This window comes from Cyrtonyx montezumae, unplaced genomic scaffold (genome assembly GCF_038088225.1).
Source record: "Cyrtonyx montezumae isolate F1298 unplaced genomic scaffold, pur_monq_1.0 scaffold_15, whole genome shotgun sequence".
Lineage (NCBI taxonomy): Eukaryota > Metazoa > Chordata > Aves > Galliformes > Odontophoridae > Cyrtonyx > Cyrtonyx montezumae.
In genome coordinates, this window is record NW_027071881.1 from 6,333,709 (window position 1) to 6,350,553 (window position 16,845).

A 16,845-nucleotide genomic window follows, 5' to 3' on the forward strand; every position below is an offset into this window, starting at 1 on the left:
ACTGCAGCACAATACTCCTGTTTGCCTTGGGCTTATAGCTCTCTCTGTATATTTCTATTTCCTAAAGGTCACTTCTTCACATTCTTTCCTTATGAACCATAAACAAACATCTCCACTTTCTAAACCACCGCCACTTTAGATTTTTTCTTAGTAGAAAAATACCAAAGGCAAGATGGCTCAATCTTTTCAGGTCACACTTTCAAACCTTTACAGCCACGCAATAGAAGAAGTCATGGCTACATTTGTCATTAAGCATCTGTTATTCAGCAAAGATTATTATTCCCTTATTTGCATAGAACATTGTAAGTAGCAAAGGAAAATGGGAAAGAAGAGGTTGGTCACTTCTTTTCAGGGAGAACTTTGCTCCCATGAAGGGTGCAGTTACACCAAACAGCTTTCCTGGAAGAGTTAAGTACCTGTTGCATGTGAAGCAGACTTTGACAGGCAAGGGAACCAAACCATTGTGGTCTAACTCGTGTTGTGCTTTCTTGACGTTCTTTCCTGTGGTTTCTTCCTTTCTCCTCCTCTTGCTAGTACCTGAAAGTAAGTTTTAGAAAAGCTTTTGGTTACCCATGCAGAAGAGATTTAGAAGAGATTTGCTTCCTGGTAGATGTGTATAATCAGCTCAGGAAGAAGCAAACAGAAAAGCCAAAAAGGAGCTGCTTAAGGAGCCCTTATCAACCACTAAATCTAGATTAAAGAGACAGAGAGATTGGCTTTAAAGGTAAGCATACTTCAAGTTTTATGTACAGGGAGTCACTGAAACAATTAAGTCATTATTTGATGAAGTTATCATATCAAGAGTTAAAATCAAGTAATTGAACAGTTGGAAAATTCTTCAGATGGATGATCTAGACTTGGCTGAACACAGAACAAATCCATTTCAAGTGCTGATGGAGCTACCAGCAGCATCCCCACAGCTTACATCCTGGGGAACTGGAGACCACCTACAGCTGCAGTTATATGCTGGACAGCTGGACGAGCACCAAGGGCAGCACTGCACCTTCTGCGTTCACCTGCATCACTGAAGCCACAACCACCGAGGAATCAAGGGGTGGGGAGGGGAAAAAGACAAGGTGGCAGCAGGATGCAACTGCAGACCCCTCCACCGACACCAGGCAACCCGCTGCTCACCTGGAAGTGCTGTGGTGCAGGTCAACTCATTCGGCAACTGGAATTGCGTTGGGTTCCTTTCCATGGCGGCAGCAATAAGAAGCTCAAAGGGTCGCTTCAGCTGGGGCTGCCCACAGTCCATTTCTGCAATGGCAGAGTCATCATCCACGTCAATTATGTCCTCATCGACATCATTCTGTTCCGAGTTGGGGGTCTCGGTGCTGGCATTGGATGTGGGAGTGCCAGGCCGGCTTGCTCTCCTCTCCAAGATCCTGGCATGTGCATTAGCCCTGATGCTGCTGCCAGACCTGTCCAACAGGTCTGCGTCACTGGTTGGGGAGGTGGTCCTTTTCCCAGATTTGTCCACCAATCCATTTACCTGCCCCAGCTCTTTCTTCTGTTCTCGCTTCTGCACGACATGAATAGGCAGGCTTATCATGGAGGACACAAACAAAGACATCAACCTTGACAAACAAGCAATTGAAGACAAAAAGCACCTGAAAAACCTTGAGCCACTTACTACAGCTTCACCCGTGAACTCTAACTAAAGCCTTGACCTAGCAAAAGCAATTTGATTGCAGATGACAAAACAGCATCTCTCTCTCTCTCCTTTCAGGACAGCTGCATCTGAGTCCAGATCAGGACAATATTTCACAGCATCTGGTCCCAAGTACTTGTCTGATCAGACAACTGTTTACTTTGCTGGCCAACACTGAGAGAACCTCCACGGTAGGTAGGTCATTCATTGCTGATGCAGTCCATTAACCCTGGCACAGCGCATCCAAACCCGTTACAGAATGAGAAGGTCAGATGGAGAATACAAGCACAACATAAAAAACACTCTGCTATCTCCTGACACCAGGACTCACGAACAAGGTGGGCAGTGAGAACTGCAGCAGAAAGCAATACACTGTGATCACTGAGAGGTCCATTTTGGAAGAGGAGGGGCAGCTGCAAGGCCCAGTACCATGCTGCAGGGCCTGCCAGCACTGATCTACTCAATCACAATGAAATAGTCTGTAAAATGAGCGATTTTTAATACAGAGAAGTCTTTTTGTTGGTGTTGTGCTTTTGAAATGTATATTATAAGTTTTACTTTTGTGACCATCTTTACTGTTAGCAGATGCCTCAACAGAACCCTGGAAACATAACAAGGGAACTGCTTCGGTAACAAAAGGCTGAGTACCAAATTTTCTTCACATCTGTTCTGGGTGCCACTTCAAGGGAGCAACTGCTAGATAGTTGGGCAGTTTCCAAACCCTCTACTAGGCAGCCTCATGCAGTCACTGTGATAAGATGTTTACATTGTGCAAGACAGTTTCCTGGACTAAGAGTACCAAGGCAAAAAAGACAAGCCACAATCTCACTCAGTCATCTTCCCATCCTGATCAACAGCCCAGGAAATCACAACTTGCTGTGATTTCACCCTCTGCTGATATGCAATTGCTGTCAAGTCACATTTCTAAAAAAAAAAAAAACAAAAAAAAACAACAGCCCCACACACATTAACCACAATCACAACCCTGTTGCTAAAGCTGCATTAACAGGACTCCTGCACCTGCAGGCAGCTCACCTCCTCCAGCATTGGAGCCCTTCCCTCTGTGCCTCAGTTCTCCCTCCTTTCCATAATGAGAGAAAAGAAGGGCAGTTTAAAAGGCACAGCTTGACACAAACAGGTCAGGTGCTTCAGTTTCATGGTTCTTGGTAATAATATCAAAAACACCAGGGCGAGCTCATCAATACACTTTGGTTTTCCTGCTCTTAACAAAGCCCTTCATAACTGCGAGCATAACTCTGGCACTATGTATGCTGACATGAAGGGGAGAGGACAGCAGAAGGGCAGAGAGCACACTCCTCACTCACAAGAGGCTTTACCTTTCGGCGCACGGTGCAGCGGTGACACATCCACTCCCCTGGAGGCAGCATCTCCTCGCTGAGCGGCGGGTTGCTGCAAGAGAAACACAAAGCAATGCTTTACTGTTATTTCTGGAACATCTCATCTCCACGTAGCCCGAGTCAGGGCAGCTCTGTCACCAGTGATGTTAGTCTTCCGTGACATCCATTTCATCTGCACCGTGCAGAAAGCTCCAGAAGTCCAGACTGAGTACTGAACAGCAAAGAGAAATGGAAAATTATTTGTGTATACGCCTCCCCGTAACCCTAAGGCCTCCTTTACTGTGATGCTTCTTACGTACTCCATCCCTGGGCACACTAACTTCATGGTGAGAGCCACCTTCCATCTTAAGGCAGCCCAAATACTCTCAGAAGTGTCACCACTTACAGCCTGCCTCGCTTGTGAAGCGCAGGATGCATCCTACTCACACGGACTTGTACTTACTATAAAAACAGCATCACGTCACAGGGACATTCTCATTCTGATTCTAGAAATAAATCAAAGCAAATTAAGATGAAGGAGTAAGGAGGACTATTTTGAGAAAATTTCTTTCCTTGGTTAAAGGCAGAGCAGCATATGTTGGATGCTATGCTTCCCTTACGAATACTACTAGCTCAAGTACTTTCCAACACCTCTTTGTCATAAAGTTCTGTTATTTCAGCAAACTACTGACTGCTGGAAGAGAAACAGCCACGCTGTCAGATAAACTGCTAGTTACCATGCAGCATGCCTTTAAGATATACTTCTAGAAGCCCTGCCTATTGATACTGGAGATAACAACACAAAACCTAAGCAGGTTTACTCCCTGTGCCCAACAGACACGCTCTTGCCAGGCCCAGCAGCTCCCTTCTCTCACATCAGCAGCAATGACTTAAAATCAGTGAATTATTTGAGCTGGAAGGGACTTCTAAAGGCCACCTGGTCCCTGCAGTGAACAGGGACACCTACAGCTGGGTCACATGGTGATTGCTGCATGGGCATGATGCTCACCCACCCTGCTGGGAAGCCAGGCAAGCACAAGCAGCCAGCGTGCAGCTTCCCTAGCACAGGGTGTCCCAGTCTGGGCTCCCAAGCTTGAGCTAGAAAAACAAACACGCTTCTTTTGTTTAGCCAAAGTCCCACTGCTGCAATGACAAAGGTGCCGCAGCCACCGCGGGGAGCACTCAGCCCTGCAGGTCTTTGCTGGAGGCCTGAGGGGAGGACGCTGCCAGAACAGAGCTGGGAACAAGCTCAGTGCTTGTGGTGTCAGGCTCACGGGAGCTCTGCAGAGCCAACACATCTGGCAGCCATTTTGAGGAGCAGGGCTGCAGAGGCCTCCGTGTTCTGGGCGCTCCAGAAAGGCAGCGCTCTGCGGACACGCAGCAACATACCTGCAGCTGGTGTTTCTCATTTCCTGGAGGGCTTGCACGAACAAGAGATCACGCTCTAGACAACAGCACCAAAGCCCTGGGAAGCCTCAAATGTCTGCCCAAAGCTGTCACCTCCCTGCTCCAAACTAATCTTCTGCTGATAGCAGAAAGGAGAGGGGTTGGGAGGAGTGGAACAAACCATCCCCGGGTGCTTGCAGCAGCCTCAGTCCCAACGTGGGCCTGGCAATAGCTCGGGTTTGATCCCGCTAAAAAAAAAAAAACAGCCCTTAGGTCTGCACTACAGCCAGCACGGATCTGCCTGGCCCATCCCCTCCCAACACCCCAGGGACCAGGAACCCGCAGACTTTGGTTTATTCCTGGTGGATGCGTCTCTGAAGCCGCCGCCGAGCGTGCCCCGACGGCTGGGAACACGCCTGCCCCGGCCCAGCACCGTGCCAGCCAGCCACGCGCTGCCAGGGCCCCGGGGCATCGGTTTTAACTGTTACCTTCACCTTACATATTTTATAACAAAACAAATTAACACCGCAGCAAACCTCCGGAGGTGCCCAGAAGAGTTCGAAGGGGGTTCTTCCTAAAGGTGCCCGTGGTTTCTTCCTGAATGCGCATGCTATCGGAATGGGGTTGTGGGGTTTGTTCTGAGCTATCTGCTCAACAACCAATACACAGTAACCTTAAATAAAGCTCTCACAAAGCAGTGTTTAAAGGAATGCTTCTTGTCCAAGGAAAGGGAAAGATGAGCGTCAGTGCAGGCATGAGGCTGGAGCTCCCAGCTTCACCCCCTGAGTTCTTGTGCTCGTCGTCAGGGCCCGACTGCCACGGCAGTGCATTAAAAGAGCGATTCTGCTTCTCCTGGTTAATGAACTGTTCATCAGGGCAGCTCGCTGCACTAACAAAGACTGATGAATGCTGCAGCCAGACCGCCGGCCCCTCCGCACGGAAAGAGCATTTCCTGCGTCTTAACATCAAGCCAAGGAAGCGCTGAAGGATGCCATTTTAATGGACTAGTTATGACCACATTCCTCAACCTTTTCCCATAAGCGTTAAGAGAAACTCGTTTTTAAACCCAAGCAAGGCACTCGGTCTTCACAACCAAGGTAAGGAGCAGAGCTTTGGCAGGAGCACGGGGCTGCTTCCCCCCATCCGTTCATTAGCATGCAGCCCTCCAGCTGCTGGAGCCTGCTGCCAGCAGGACCTGAGCCGTGCAGCACCAGTGTGATCTCCACTTACAGCACATCTCCTGGAAGCACACATTGCTCTGCTGTGCTCTGCTGCATCCTTCTGCCAAACCCTGGTTTTGGAAAGCTTCCCCTTGGGTCGTCACGGTGGCCAATGCTCTTTTACCTGCAGGGTTGGTGGGACCTGAATCAAAGCCACCCAGAGGACAAACATGTTGCTGAGTTTAATACAGAGGCAGATCCAAAAAAGAAAAAAACCTGAGTGACTCTCAAAGTTAACATCCACACAAATGTCTGCAAGGAGGAGTCCTGCAAAGCCTCTGGAAATAAAAGATGTGGATCATCACATATTTCAAAGCCACTGCAGCGACACCCAAGTGCCCGACACCAGTCTAATGGCTTTTTGGGAAAAGCTAAGTAGCATCTCCTGGAATTCAGATCAGATTTATGTTGCCAATGCTTGCTCTTGTAAACTTCTAGGCTAGCTCACATAGTCTCAGCACTATGCAGGGCTTCACAAATAACATTTAAATGGCTGTGATGAAATCAAAAATCTTCAGGAGCCATCTGTGAATTGGGTGCTTTTTCTCCTGCAAACAATAGCACAAAGCCACTCTGCCTTTTAATTTCACACTCTGCAGCTCTCATAGATCAGATGCCCGTTGTTAGTCCAAACCCCATAATTACTCTTTACTTTGCTGACCTCAATAAATAAGTAAAATGCTCAAAGGATGGCACCTTCTTCAGCACAAACCGGGCTCAGCACTCAAAGGAACCAGTGAGAAGCAAACCTGGAGCTATTTCCACGTGGCATTCCTGGTGGCCATCTCGCCTGCAGGCGGGCTGAGGATGAGCAGCTCTCGAGGTAATGGCAGCAGGGAGACAACCTGGTGTCTGGTGAAGCTTTCTTTGCTAACTTCTATTTCAGTTGCTTTCATAAAAAAAAAAACAACTTCTAATTACCTCACCAGGACTCAATGACAGGCTTAGAAGGAAGGATGCTGGTTACGTTTGCCAATGAGACAGAGGAAGAAACATCCGGATCTGCTGTTGGATCCCATTTATCCCAGTGATGGATAGAGGTACAGCTGTTCCACTGGCTTCATAAAGAACAAGGCTCCCTGGCTTCCTACAGCAGGGCAGCCGTGACAACAAACCAGGAAACCAACTGCACTGCCCCCGCTTCACAAGCGACCCATTGAGAAACAGAGAAGGCTGCATCATTTACACTTCCAGTTCTTTGAAACAGTGTTACTGAGCCCAAGTTACGCACCCCTGCTCACAGCTGCTCCAAACCCCTGCAGAAGGGCACCTGGAACTGCCTCTGCTGCAGACACAAACCACAACACAGGCAGCAGCTGCAGCCTGGTGAAGGTTCCTCCTTGGGAAGCTTACTGCGTCCTGTGAAGGCAGAAGAAAGACTTCACTATGCTAAAGGTAATCATTAGGAACGCTGACAGCTCTCCCTTCTGGTAGCCAGGATGGCTCCTCGGCACAGATGGACCAGGGAAGTCCTGCAGCAAGTTCTTCAAACCCCACCTGCTCCTTAAAATGGGCATTCCAACACTCAGGTGTACAAGCACCAGAGTAGGGGATACCAACCCTCAGGTGAGCTCAGCACAGCTCTTCAGTGACCTCCAAGCATGATGTGATCATACCCCAACTAATGGTTTTGGAGTTCTCTGGACTCTAGTAGGCTCAGTGGCCTGCATGTGTTCTACATACTTACAGCCAGCAGTGCAGTCCATGTTAATGGCCAAGCATCAGCTGCTCTACTTTTATCTGTAGTACAGATTCCTCTCCCCAGAGGAAATGGAAAAGGAGTGGAAAAAACCTTAACAGCAGTCAGTCAGTTTGTTTACTCTGAAGTTCAAGCCTTGAACATGTATATAAAGGCAGGGAGATGTCTGTACATCCAGCAGGGAGAGATGGACATCCCGGACAGGTCAGCGTGCCATTATTTTGGCTGCCACTCAGTGAGGAGAAGAGCAGAAATGAATGTTTCACACAACACCAATCATCCCATCATCTGCAACAGTGCCTTTGCTCAGCATGCACCTTTCAAAGTGAGTTAGAAATAAGGGCTGAGCAACAGACAGAGAGCAGACACAGGATTAAAACACCGTGATACAGCCAGACAGCGAGAAGCAAGATGTGAGCAAGGGAAGATCAAGGTATGATCAAGGTATGCTAACATCTCTATGCCACCAGGTATGGTACATCCCAAAGTGTCATTCGCTGCACACTCCTTTCTTCCTCCTGCGTACAGAGAAGTGCAGCTTTTTGTCTCAGACCTGACAATAAGGAGTGTCCAATAAAGCAGCTAAGCCGCAGGTAAACATGTGATCCCTTGATGTAATTGCTTGCTTCTATTCATAGGAACAACCTGGCCTACAGAGACCAGCCCCCAGGCAAGCCATTAGTTATTACTCTCATTAACAGCAGAAAAAAATTAAAGGAAGAAGAGGTTTTCAAGATACTGGATTTCCATAGACAAAAGTATTTATCTATATAAATAAATGTGACTGAAAGAAACATGCCCTCCAGTTGCTGCCTTTTGTTTGCTGTTGCTTTGTTTCTCCATTAGGTTGGCTGCTTTTAAATTCTGCCACTTGGGACATACCTGCAAGTGAGCTGCCTGGCTTTGTGTTTCTATTCAGAAGTCAACAGGAAGACTTGCTGACTTTGGAAAATTTGGGTCATACTCTGAAATTCAGACATTTTGCACAGCCCAATTCTATTCCATGCACCACTCCTTGTGCCTGTGCTGCAGACAATGGTAACAATAGCCTGAATTCAATGGCCACATTCATCATTAAGTGTTCAGATCTCTATAGCACCATCTTCTTAACAGATTAGAAGTCATCGTCTCAAAGCAGGATGGCACATAGGGAAGCAACAGGGAAAGGAAACAGGGCTGAGGAACAACACAGCTCTAGTGAGAGCCAGTTCACCCAATTTTGTCTCGAAAGAACAATAAATGAAGAGACAGCTCCACTGAACAAAAAAGAAAACATGGGTTTGAGAGGTTTCTGAAAGGTGAACACATTCAGCCCTAGCGATACTGAGTGTGTTCAAAGGAGAGGGGCTGAAAGGACGGAAGCAGTAAGGTGGCAAAAAGAGACCAAAAGCAGAGAAAGCAGCACACCAGAGGAAGCTGTGACACAGACCATAAAAGCAAAAATATGAATTCAGTTTCACACAGACACAAGTGAGGTATAATTCCGACACCTACGTGTGGGCTGGGCTTTCCCAAGAACACTGGGGGGAAAGGGAAAGGAATACAAATATCCCTCCACTCCAAAAAAAACCAAAAACAAAACAAAAAAAAACCAACCTAAGAGAGGGTATAAATCCCTTCTGCCTTTCCCGATCACCTTCACATCCTGCTCCTGTTGCTATTCTAGCCTGAGATCTCCGGGAAGCTCACGTGATGCCTGCCCCAAGCCAGTGGCCGTAGGCAGGTGTTTCACACCCATCACTCCCGCTTGCCAGGAATTCAGCATGGGGTTTTCAGCCTGCCAAATTGCATCCTCAGGCCACTGCTTTCCACGGCGTTCAGAGTCGGCAATCTCCAGCTCCATCTAGTTTACTTCAAGTGACTCGTGCAGGGCGGACGTCAGCAGAAATAGGTTAGTGCTGGCTTTGGCTCTGCGCTCCCCCCAGCTGCCCGAGATGCTTTTTGTGCAGGGATCTGACACGCCGACTGAAAGAATGATGTACAGCACATTTTCCCTTCTTCATTTTTGACTCTAGGAAGCATTTAGTTCACACCCTAAAAGGGTATGGAACCACTTGACTCCTGACACCCGGCAGCTCCTTCGTTGAAGGGAAGGTACTACATCATTTTTACTCAGCTTACAGAGGCACTGGAGCCTTCCACAAGCTGGGCAGGCATCTAGCTGCTGCTGCAGGCACTGTGCGCTGACTGCTCTAAGAAAAAGCTGCCTCTGACAATCTGACCGCATCGTAAAATCGCAAGGTTCGCCAGCAACTTGACGTGGCAAGACAGCTTTGAATCCAGCACGCCATATCCCCAGAACAAAGCCATGTTATATTCTGAGATACATTAGCATTTTCAGAAGTCCAAGCTTACTTCCCGAGTGGTTAAAATAAAACAAAAAGCAGGTAGTCATTCTCACATGATTTACATTAATGCAGGCAGCTCCCTGAAGGCTCAGACTTTGCAACATTTGCCTTCAGGAAGATACACCTCTTTCCTGTAAGTAACTGCTACTTTCTTCCCAGTGGATTCCTGCTACTTGCTACCCACCTGACCAGCAAGAAACTCCAGAGCACAGAAGAGCCACAAGAACCTGCCACGTACCACTGAGTCTGCATAGAATCAACACAGTTTAACATCCACACCTGCAGCTCCACATCTCCTGTCCCACCTAAAGCAGCTCTGGGAAATGGAGAGCAGAATTACGAGAGCATTACACCACTTTGTGTAGCACGCACAGTGGTCCTTCTCCCACTCCCAGCTGTAAGATCTGCAGGCAGCTGTGTAATCCTATCGCACCGAGCTTGTGTGTGATAAAAAGGCACAAGGCGAGTTAAATGAAGGTGAATATATTTACAGGATAGCACCAAGATCTCCATAACAAACAGTCATTAGCAGATTAGCATTATGAATCTAATCCAATTAAGAATTTCCTTTGCAAATGCCTAGAGGAGCTGGAATTCCTCCGGGAAGACCTTTCCATGTTTTCAAACGCTCCCGTGAGTCATGCCTGCAGGTCTGACAGAGCAGGAGGAGCAGCTCTGGAGCAGCAAACGAGGCCACGCGTGCTGCTTCCCAATGAGCCACTGCCACCAACGTAGCTCTTGCAGGGCAACTCAAAACACTGACTTCACAACAGCACAAAAGAAAAGACTTCTCAGCTCCCTGAGTCCCGGTCAGCACAGAAGTGGCACCTTCCCAAGCCAAGGGACAATGCAGTGGAGAAGCCTCCTCGTCACCGGCCTCACGCTGCGCCCTTCAGGTGATGGATGTTTGGCATAACACTGGTCTGTGCCTGAAGACAAAGCCTAAGTGAAGCAGTTAAACATCCCCCTGGTTGAAATGGAGAGAATCCCAATGCCTTGTGAGCTCACTGCTTCGCTGTGACACCGGGAGCAGCAGTGATCCACGATGCCACGCTCCTGCCCACACTGCAGAAGGTGCTCACACTCTGCTTAACGTGAGCACACACAGGTGAGAATTGTGATTTGCTGGTCACTAGAAGTTAATTAGCTCATGAAGTTCTTATTATCAGTGGTCTCCTGGTGCCCTCAGCTTAAGGTCACACATTTAAGTTGACCTTATCTGGTTTTGCACCGAGAGATTAAGGACAAAAATAAGGAGAGCCAAAGACTTTATTGGTACAACTCTGCTTCAGAGAACTGCCAAGACCGATCATGTTACCACATCTGCAGGCACATGCGCAGTGACCCTCTGCACAAGAAACCAGGCCAGAGCAACTGCTTCCTCCTGCTTTGGGATCTAGAATACAGTGGCCCACCAGTACTGAAATACCACAACCAGAGATGTACCGAAAGCTGTAGGCTTTCCCTGCTCACCACTTTCCCTCAGGGTAAGTCAGCCTCCAAGGCAACCTGGCCATCCTGCTGCTCCTTGTGAGTGCTTTGAGCCTTTTAAAGCTTCACCTGAAAGCCCGAGGCTGCCAAAGCACCACCTGGGGGGCATGAATAGCAAAGACAATAGCCAGGCTGATGCTTTCCTTCTCATCACTCACACAGAATGGATATCTATGCAAAATCACAGCTAGACCAAATGCCAAGATAAGGCAGGACATTTCAGACCTGAATAAGGTAGGGAAATAGTTACTAATGTCCTACAGTTAAACACAACTTTTTTTCCATTCTACGTGCGAAGAGTTTAACTGATGTGACTCACAGAAAATATGCAAAACTCAGGCTAGCTTAGCTTTGTCTACTTCTCTCTGCAGCTCTGTTAACTTCAGTTCTTCGACAACAGCACTCAGAAAGACTGCCAAAGCAGAGGAAATGGAGCCAAACACTCCAAATATAAACATAAAGAGGCAAGTGCTGCAGAAGGGCTGATGGAGCTCGCAGGACCCAGCAGGGACACGGTGTATTTCTCCCAGAAGAGCCACAGAGGCAGCAAAGGGAAGGCCACTGCTGGGCAGCATCACCACATAGCATTGTCTGCTTACTGCAACAGGCAGCTGTAGGGCTCGGGGCAGCTCAGGTCACTTTGCTGGGCTAGCAGTGCTTCCACAGCAGCACAGGATCATAACAGGAACACGAACAGCAGCGTTCAGTTGGGTGAGCATCTCTGAAGAGGGCTCCTCCATGCAGCAGCTCAGGCAGTGAGACTTGAAAAGAGGCACAACACTGGGCTGTGTTATTCCCCTCCCCTCCCCCTGTTGCTAACTAAACTTTTCCCTCTCCCAGGGATCTTTCTAATCCTCTGCTGACGCTGTAATGAATTTGCAACATTGCTCACTTTGCAGACGGGCGTAAGAAAATAAGGGGAACTTTAACAATCACACATCCTGGAGGAGGACACAGATGGGGAGGAATAACAGAAGTACTGGAAAATAAAACTTTGCTTTTTTCAAATGTGTGCAGATGGAACAACACAGGGGCCTGGAGCTGAGAAACAGAATGAAAACATGCACTGCCCCGTGACCCAAGGAGCAGGTTCCAGTTAACAGCACAACCAACACCAGACTTAGGAGCTGAAGAATCACATATTGTTTTCAAGGAGAGGAAAAAACACTTTGGAAATTCAAATCTGAAGACAGTCACTTGACTGTGATATTAACCCAAATGTGCTGAATCTGAAGGGGTTTTGCACTTCCCCATATCCCTCCCACCAGGCCCTTGATCTCACCAGTTCCTGGAGGAGTTCTACACCAAAGCAGCGATTCTGGGCTGTGAGAAGAGCTGAGACCCCAACAGCTGAACCAGGACGGCCCTTCCACCCCCAGGAGAGCAGCCATTTCCACTGTGCGTTGACACAATTTGCTATTTCCCACCAGAGAGGAGCAATGCTATCAGACTTGGGAAGTTTGGGGGGATTCTGAGCAAGCGGGTTCACTCTGCATGGTGCCATGAAGCATCATTCCTTCACAGGTAGAAATGAAACTGGTCTGCAGCCACCAAGCTGGGGTCGTCTCCAAGCTGACTACACCTCAACCTCTCTTTTTATTGATCAATTCAATGCTCTTTTCCCCCCCTCCCACTATATGGATAATAAATGCAACCTAGTACTAAAGCTTACAATAAATATTAAAAGAACAGTTAAGCTGCCAACACTATTTAGCCAGCATAGCTGAGCTGCTATTCAAAATCACTTAAGCAAGCATTGCACTACAGCTGCTATTCTTTAAATAAAAACAATTAAAAAAAAAAAAAGGCAGAAAGGAAGTTTCAAATGCTGCCTTTATGCCTGAGTTTATATCCTGAACGGAAGTTTACTTTACGCAAGACACAGAAGGTGAAAGGAAGAAAACATGGATATAAAAGCCAAGCATCGCTTTGAGACAACCTGGTTTGCTCCAAGGCCTCAGCAGGGCTGGGGCTCCTGCTGCTCCTGCGTGCTCACCCAGAGATAGCCCAAGGAAGGGAACAATAAAAGCGAGAAGGAACAACCAGAGCTGCACCTCCTGCCTCTGTCCTGAAGGGTGACTAGTTAGCCAAAGAATTTTTGTCATTATAATGTAACCAACTTGAGTACGGCCAAACCTCTCTACATGTCTGATTTACATGACCATTTCCCACTGGCTACAAGAATCTTGCCAAATTAAGTCATGAATCCTAGCCAGATTTCACCGTGCACAGTGTGGACTCATTTACTGTTAGGACGAGCCAGGCTTTGGAGTCAATTAAGAAACTTCACAGCATTAGTCACAGCCCTTCCATCTGAAAACCCAAGTGTGAAGGCTCAGGATGCATTCAACAGCATCTGCAGGCAAACACTGGGCTTTAAGCGACTACATACAGAGTAAGAAAAAAGCCCTCAAATTAAAAAGCCTACGGAGAAGGTCGGGGGAAAAAAAACATCGGTGTCATTCTAGTAAATGCAGAGGATGTGCCCAACCACCAGCAGCACTTCCTCGGGGCAGGAGGGATGATGTCATGGCTGCTCACTACAGCATTGTTGGGCTGGTCTGGCTGCGTGCTGCTAACGGGACACTCCCTGCACGACTGCGACCGCACACTCAGTTTTCCCGGTATCAGCAATCAGTTTAATAAGTGTTCAGAGACCTGCAATTAGCATATAAACGCGGCACAACCACCGAGCAGAGGGGAAAAAAAAAAGCATAGGTAAAAAAATAGAGACAGCTGTAACAGGGTAGCAAACAAAAAGCTCCAAAGCATGAAAGGGAGAAAGGAATGTGGTTAAAAAAATCTCCCCTAAGGAAGAATACTCGGTACGCCTGAGCTCCAGCTGTCTGACTCGCCCCGCTCCCTCCTCCACTCCATTATATCCACTCTGGCTGTGCTCATTTAACACAAACCCTCCGCCCGTGTCAACTGTTGAGCGAGCAGAAAGGAGCACCGCAGCCCTCGGTGCATCTCCTGCTGCAGAATGGAGGCAAACTCCGCAGCGGAAAGTTCAGGGCTGGCTTTGTGCCTTGGCGCCGAGGTGAGGCCTCCCAGCCCTCCCTGCTGCAGCCTCCACCGTCGCAACCGCCTCCCCGAGCACCTCCAGCTCCAGATTTGCATGCAAAAAGATCTGCTTTTATCAACAAAGCTGCACAACTCGCAGCGAGGGGGACCCGGCTACCCCGAAATTCACAGCAGTCATTCCCCACGGATGAGATAAGCACGTCGACTGAGTCAGGAGGGAAGGAAAAAAGGAGGGAAAGAAATAAGCCAAGCCAATTTTAAAAGTGCCGAGCCCCGGATTTCTGCAGGGAAGGTATTTTCACAATCGAGATACTCAGGAAGCTCTGCAAGGGTTTGGAAGTCACATATGCAGCCAAAATGGCGCTGAGAATAAAAATATAATTTAAAGGAAGGTCGCCATATTGTAAACAGTGAGGCAGGGAGACACAGAGACAGCAACCTCCATTATTCCCAGCAGCCGCTGCAGCACGGAAGCGCCGGGAAGGCCGGGCCCGGAGCAGAGACAGCACCGTGAATCCCCTCCAGGCTGGGACCGGGGGGGCAGAGGGGGGACGGGGATGTGTTTGGAGGAGCGAGGAGGGGAAGTCAGGCACGGAGGGAGGGGAGGAAGGCGGCGGGCAGACTGAGGCCTGGGTTCTCCTTTAGGCCGCTGGGCACAAAAAGAAAGGAGGGCCTGGGGTCAGCGTGCCCACGCCATGAAGGCGTCCAGATGGGGTTTTAGGTGGGGATCGGTGGATTTTAAAGGGGAGATGGGGTGGGGGAAACGGAGCCCAGCAAAGCTTATGCTGTTCCCCCGCTCCGAAGCACGCAGCTAACGGGGGCCTCGGCCGCAGGGACGCGGAGCCAGAGGGCGGGAGCACGGAGCCTTACCAGCACTGGAGGTGGAAAGCGGCGGGGCAGTGATCGCAGCACAGCAGATCCCCTCCTTCCTTGCAGCTATCGCAGCTGTCGTGGTTAGTGGCCCTGCCACTTCGCCTGGGCTCCTTCTCGGGCCTCCTGCTCCTCTTCTCCCCATCTTCGCTCTTCGGGGGAGCCAGCAGGGCCTGGATTTGCTGCGGACACGCACACACGCAGAGGGCTCTGAGGGCCGCCCGCAGCCTGACCCCCACCGCCCCCCCACAGCAAACGGCTCGGTGGGGCCGGGACGAGGCCGAGCCCGCCCCGTCCGTACCCGGGAGGGCCCCCACCGGGGATTGGGCGAGCGGCCGCACTTCCTTCTATGGCCACGGGGCTCGGGGCCGGGAGGGGGGGGTGAAAGGGGGGAAGGGGGGGGGTCCCCACGCCATCTTACAGCCCCACCGCCCCCGCCGCCCCCTCACCTCCATCAGCCCCCCGGAGGTGTCCAGGTCGTAGACGATCGTCTTCGTCTCCATCTTCTCCCACATTCATCCAGCCCGGGGGGAGCGGCCCCCGAGAGACCCCCCCCCCCACACACACCTCCTCCACACCCCGCCGCGAGGGAGCGGACGGAGGGGACGGGGAGCGGCGGCGGCGGCGGAGCCCCGCTCAGCGGCCTCGAGAGGGGAGCGAGGCGGAGCGGGCGGCGGCGAGGCCTAACCCACGGGCCGCTGCGCTGCTCGGCCGGGAGTCCTCCACCTCCTGCCGCCGGGCCCGGGGGAGGCTGCGGGGGGCCCCGCGCCCGCTGCCATGCTGTGCACAGAAGGGCCGGGGCCGGCCCCGCTCCGCCTCCTCACAGCGCTCGGCCCCGCTCCACACGGGCACCGCCGCGCTCTGCCGCTCTCTCTCTCCGGGCCCCTCCGCCGCCGCCGCCGCCGCCGCCGCCGCCGCCCGCGCACGCGCAGACCGCGCCCCGCCGCCCGCCCGCAACGGCGCACGCGCAACCGCCCCTCCCCCGCTCTCGGCTCGGGCGGCGCGCGCGCCGGGCCAGCGCGCGTGCGCGTACTTTTGGCCCCGCCCCCTGCGCCCGGCTCTCTCCGCGCCCTCCTCGCGCGTGCGCAATCAGGCGCGTGGCGTCCGGCACGTTCCGGGGTGGGGGTGAGAGAAGGATGCGGCGCGATGACGTCACGACGCACGGGGGGCGGGGCCGGGCGGATGGCGCGCCGGCAGAGGGCGCGCTGCGTTTGGCGCTCCGGCGCGGTCCTTCCGGCTCGGGGCGTCGGCGCTCCTTAAAGCGACACTGCACCCGGAAAGCGGGGAGGGATGGGGTGCCCGGTGGGGTGCGCGAGGTCCCCTCCGTCGCAGAGCCCCGCGAGACACCAGGGGTCCCGGTGTCACTGACCTTCGCCCCTCACTCATCAACATGCGACGTTTTCTTCTAAAACACCATTTTTTTTTTTAATTAATGAAACGACCAAAAGATGGGGTGGGGGGCGGGGGCAGGGGCTCCTCTCCAAAACAGGGTAGGCGCGGCTGGGGAACGGGACCCTATGTTACATCGGCCGGGGACGGAGCTCCCAGCCCCAGGCGTGACCAGGTCCGGGAGAATGGGACGCAGCTGTACTCAATGCTCCCTCCTATCCACCCCGTCACCGTGGGGCTGGGGGCCCGGATCCGGCCCTCGTGGGGTGCCGGGACGTGCAGGGGTGGGGAGCATCCCGGGGAGGGCGAAGCGAGCAGGTGCTGCGGGGGGGGTGGGGGCAGCGGGAGGATGCAGCATGCTTGGGGTATCGGGGCTGGCGCTGGGAGACGTCGGGGTGCTGGGGGTGGGTGAAGGGTGAGGGCACCCCGA

General features: G+C 51.2%; 1 protein-coding gene across 1 annotated transcript in view; it reads right to left on the reverse strand.

Moving 5' to 3' along the window:
* The window catches only part of PHF12 (PHD finger protein 12), a 28,056-nt gene extending 12,126 nt beyond the window's left edge, over positions 1-15,930 (reverse strand). Inside the window, exons 1-5 of the mRNA XM_065731903.1 lie at positions 15,476-15,930; positions 15,027-15,208; positions 2,989-3,061; positions 1,135-1,522; positions 417-537 (exon numbers count right to left, since the gene is read on the reverse strand). Coding sequence (XP_065587975.1) covers positions 417-537; positions 1,135-1,522; positions 2,989-3,061; positions 15,027-15,208; positions 15,476-15,541 — 830 coding nt within the window. The 5' untranslated portion in view covers positions 15,542-15,930. The remainder of the gene's footprint in view (positions 1-416; positions 538-1,134; positions 1,523-2,988; positions 3,062-15,026; positions 15,209-15,475) is intronic.
* Between the last annotated feature and the right edge of the window lie 915 nt (positions 15,931-16,845).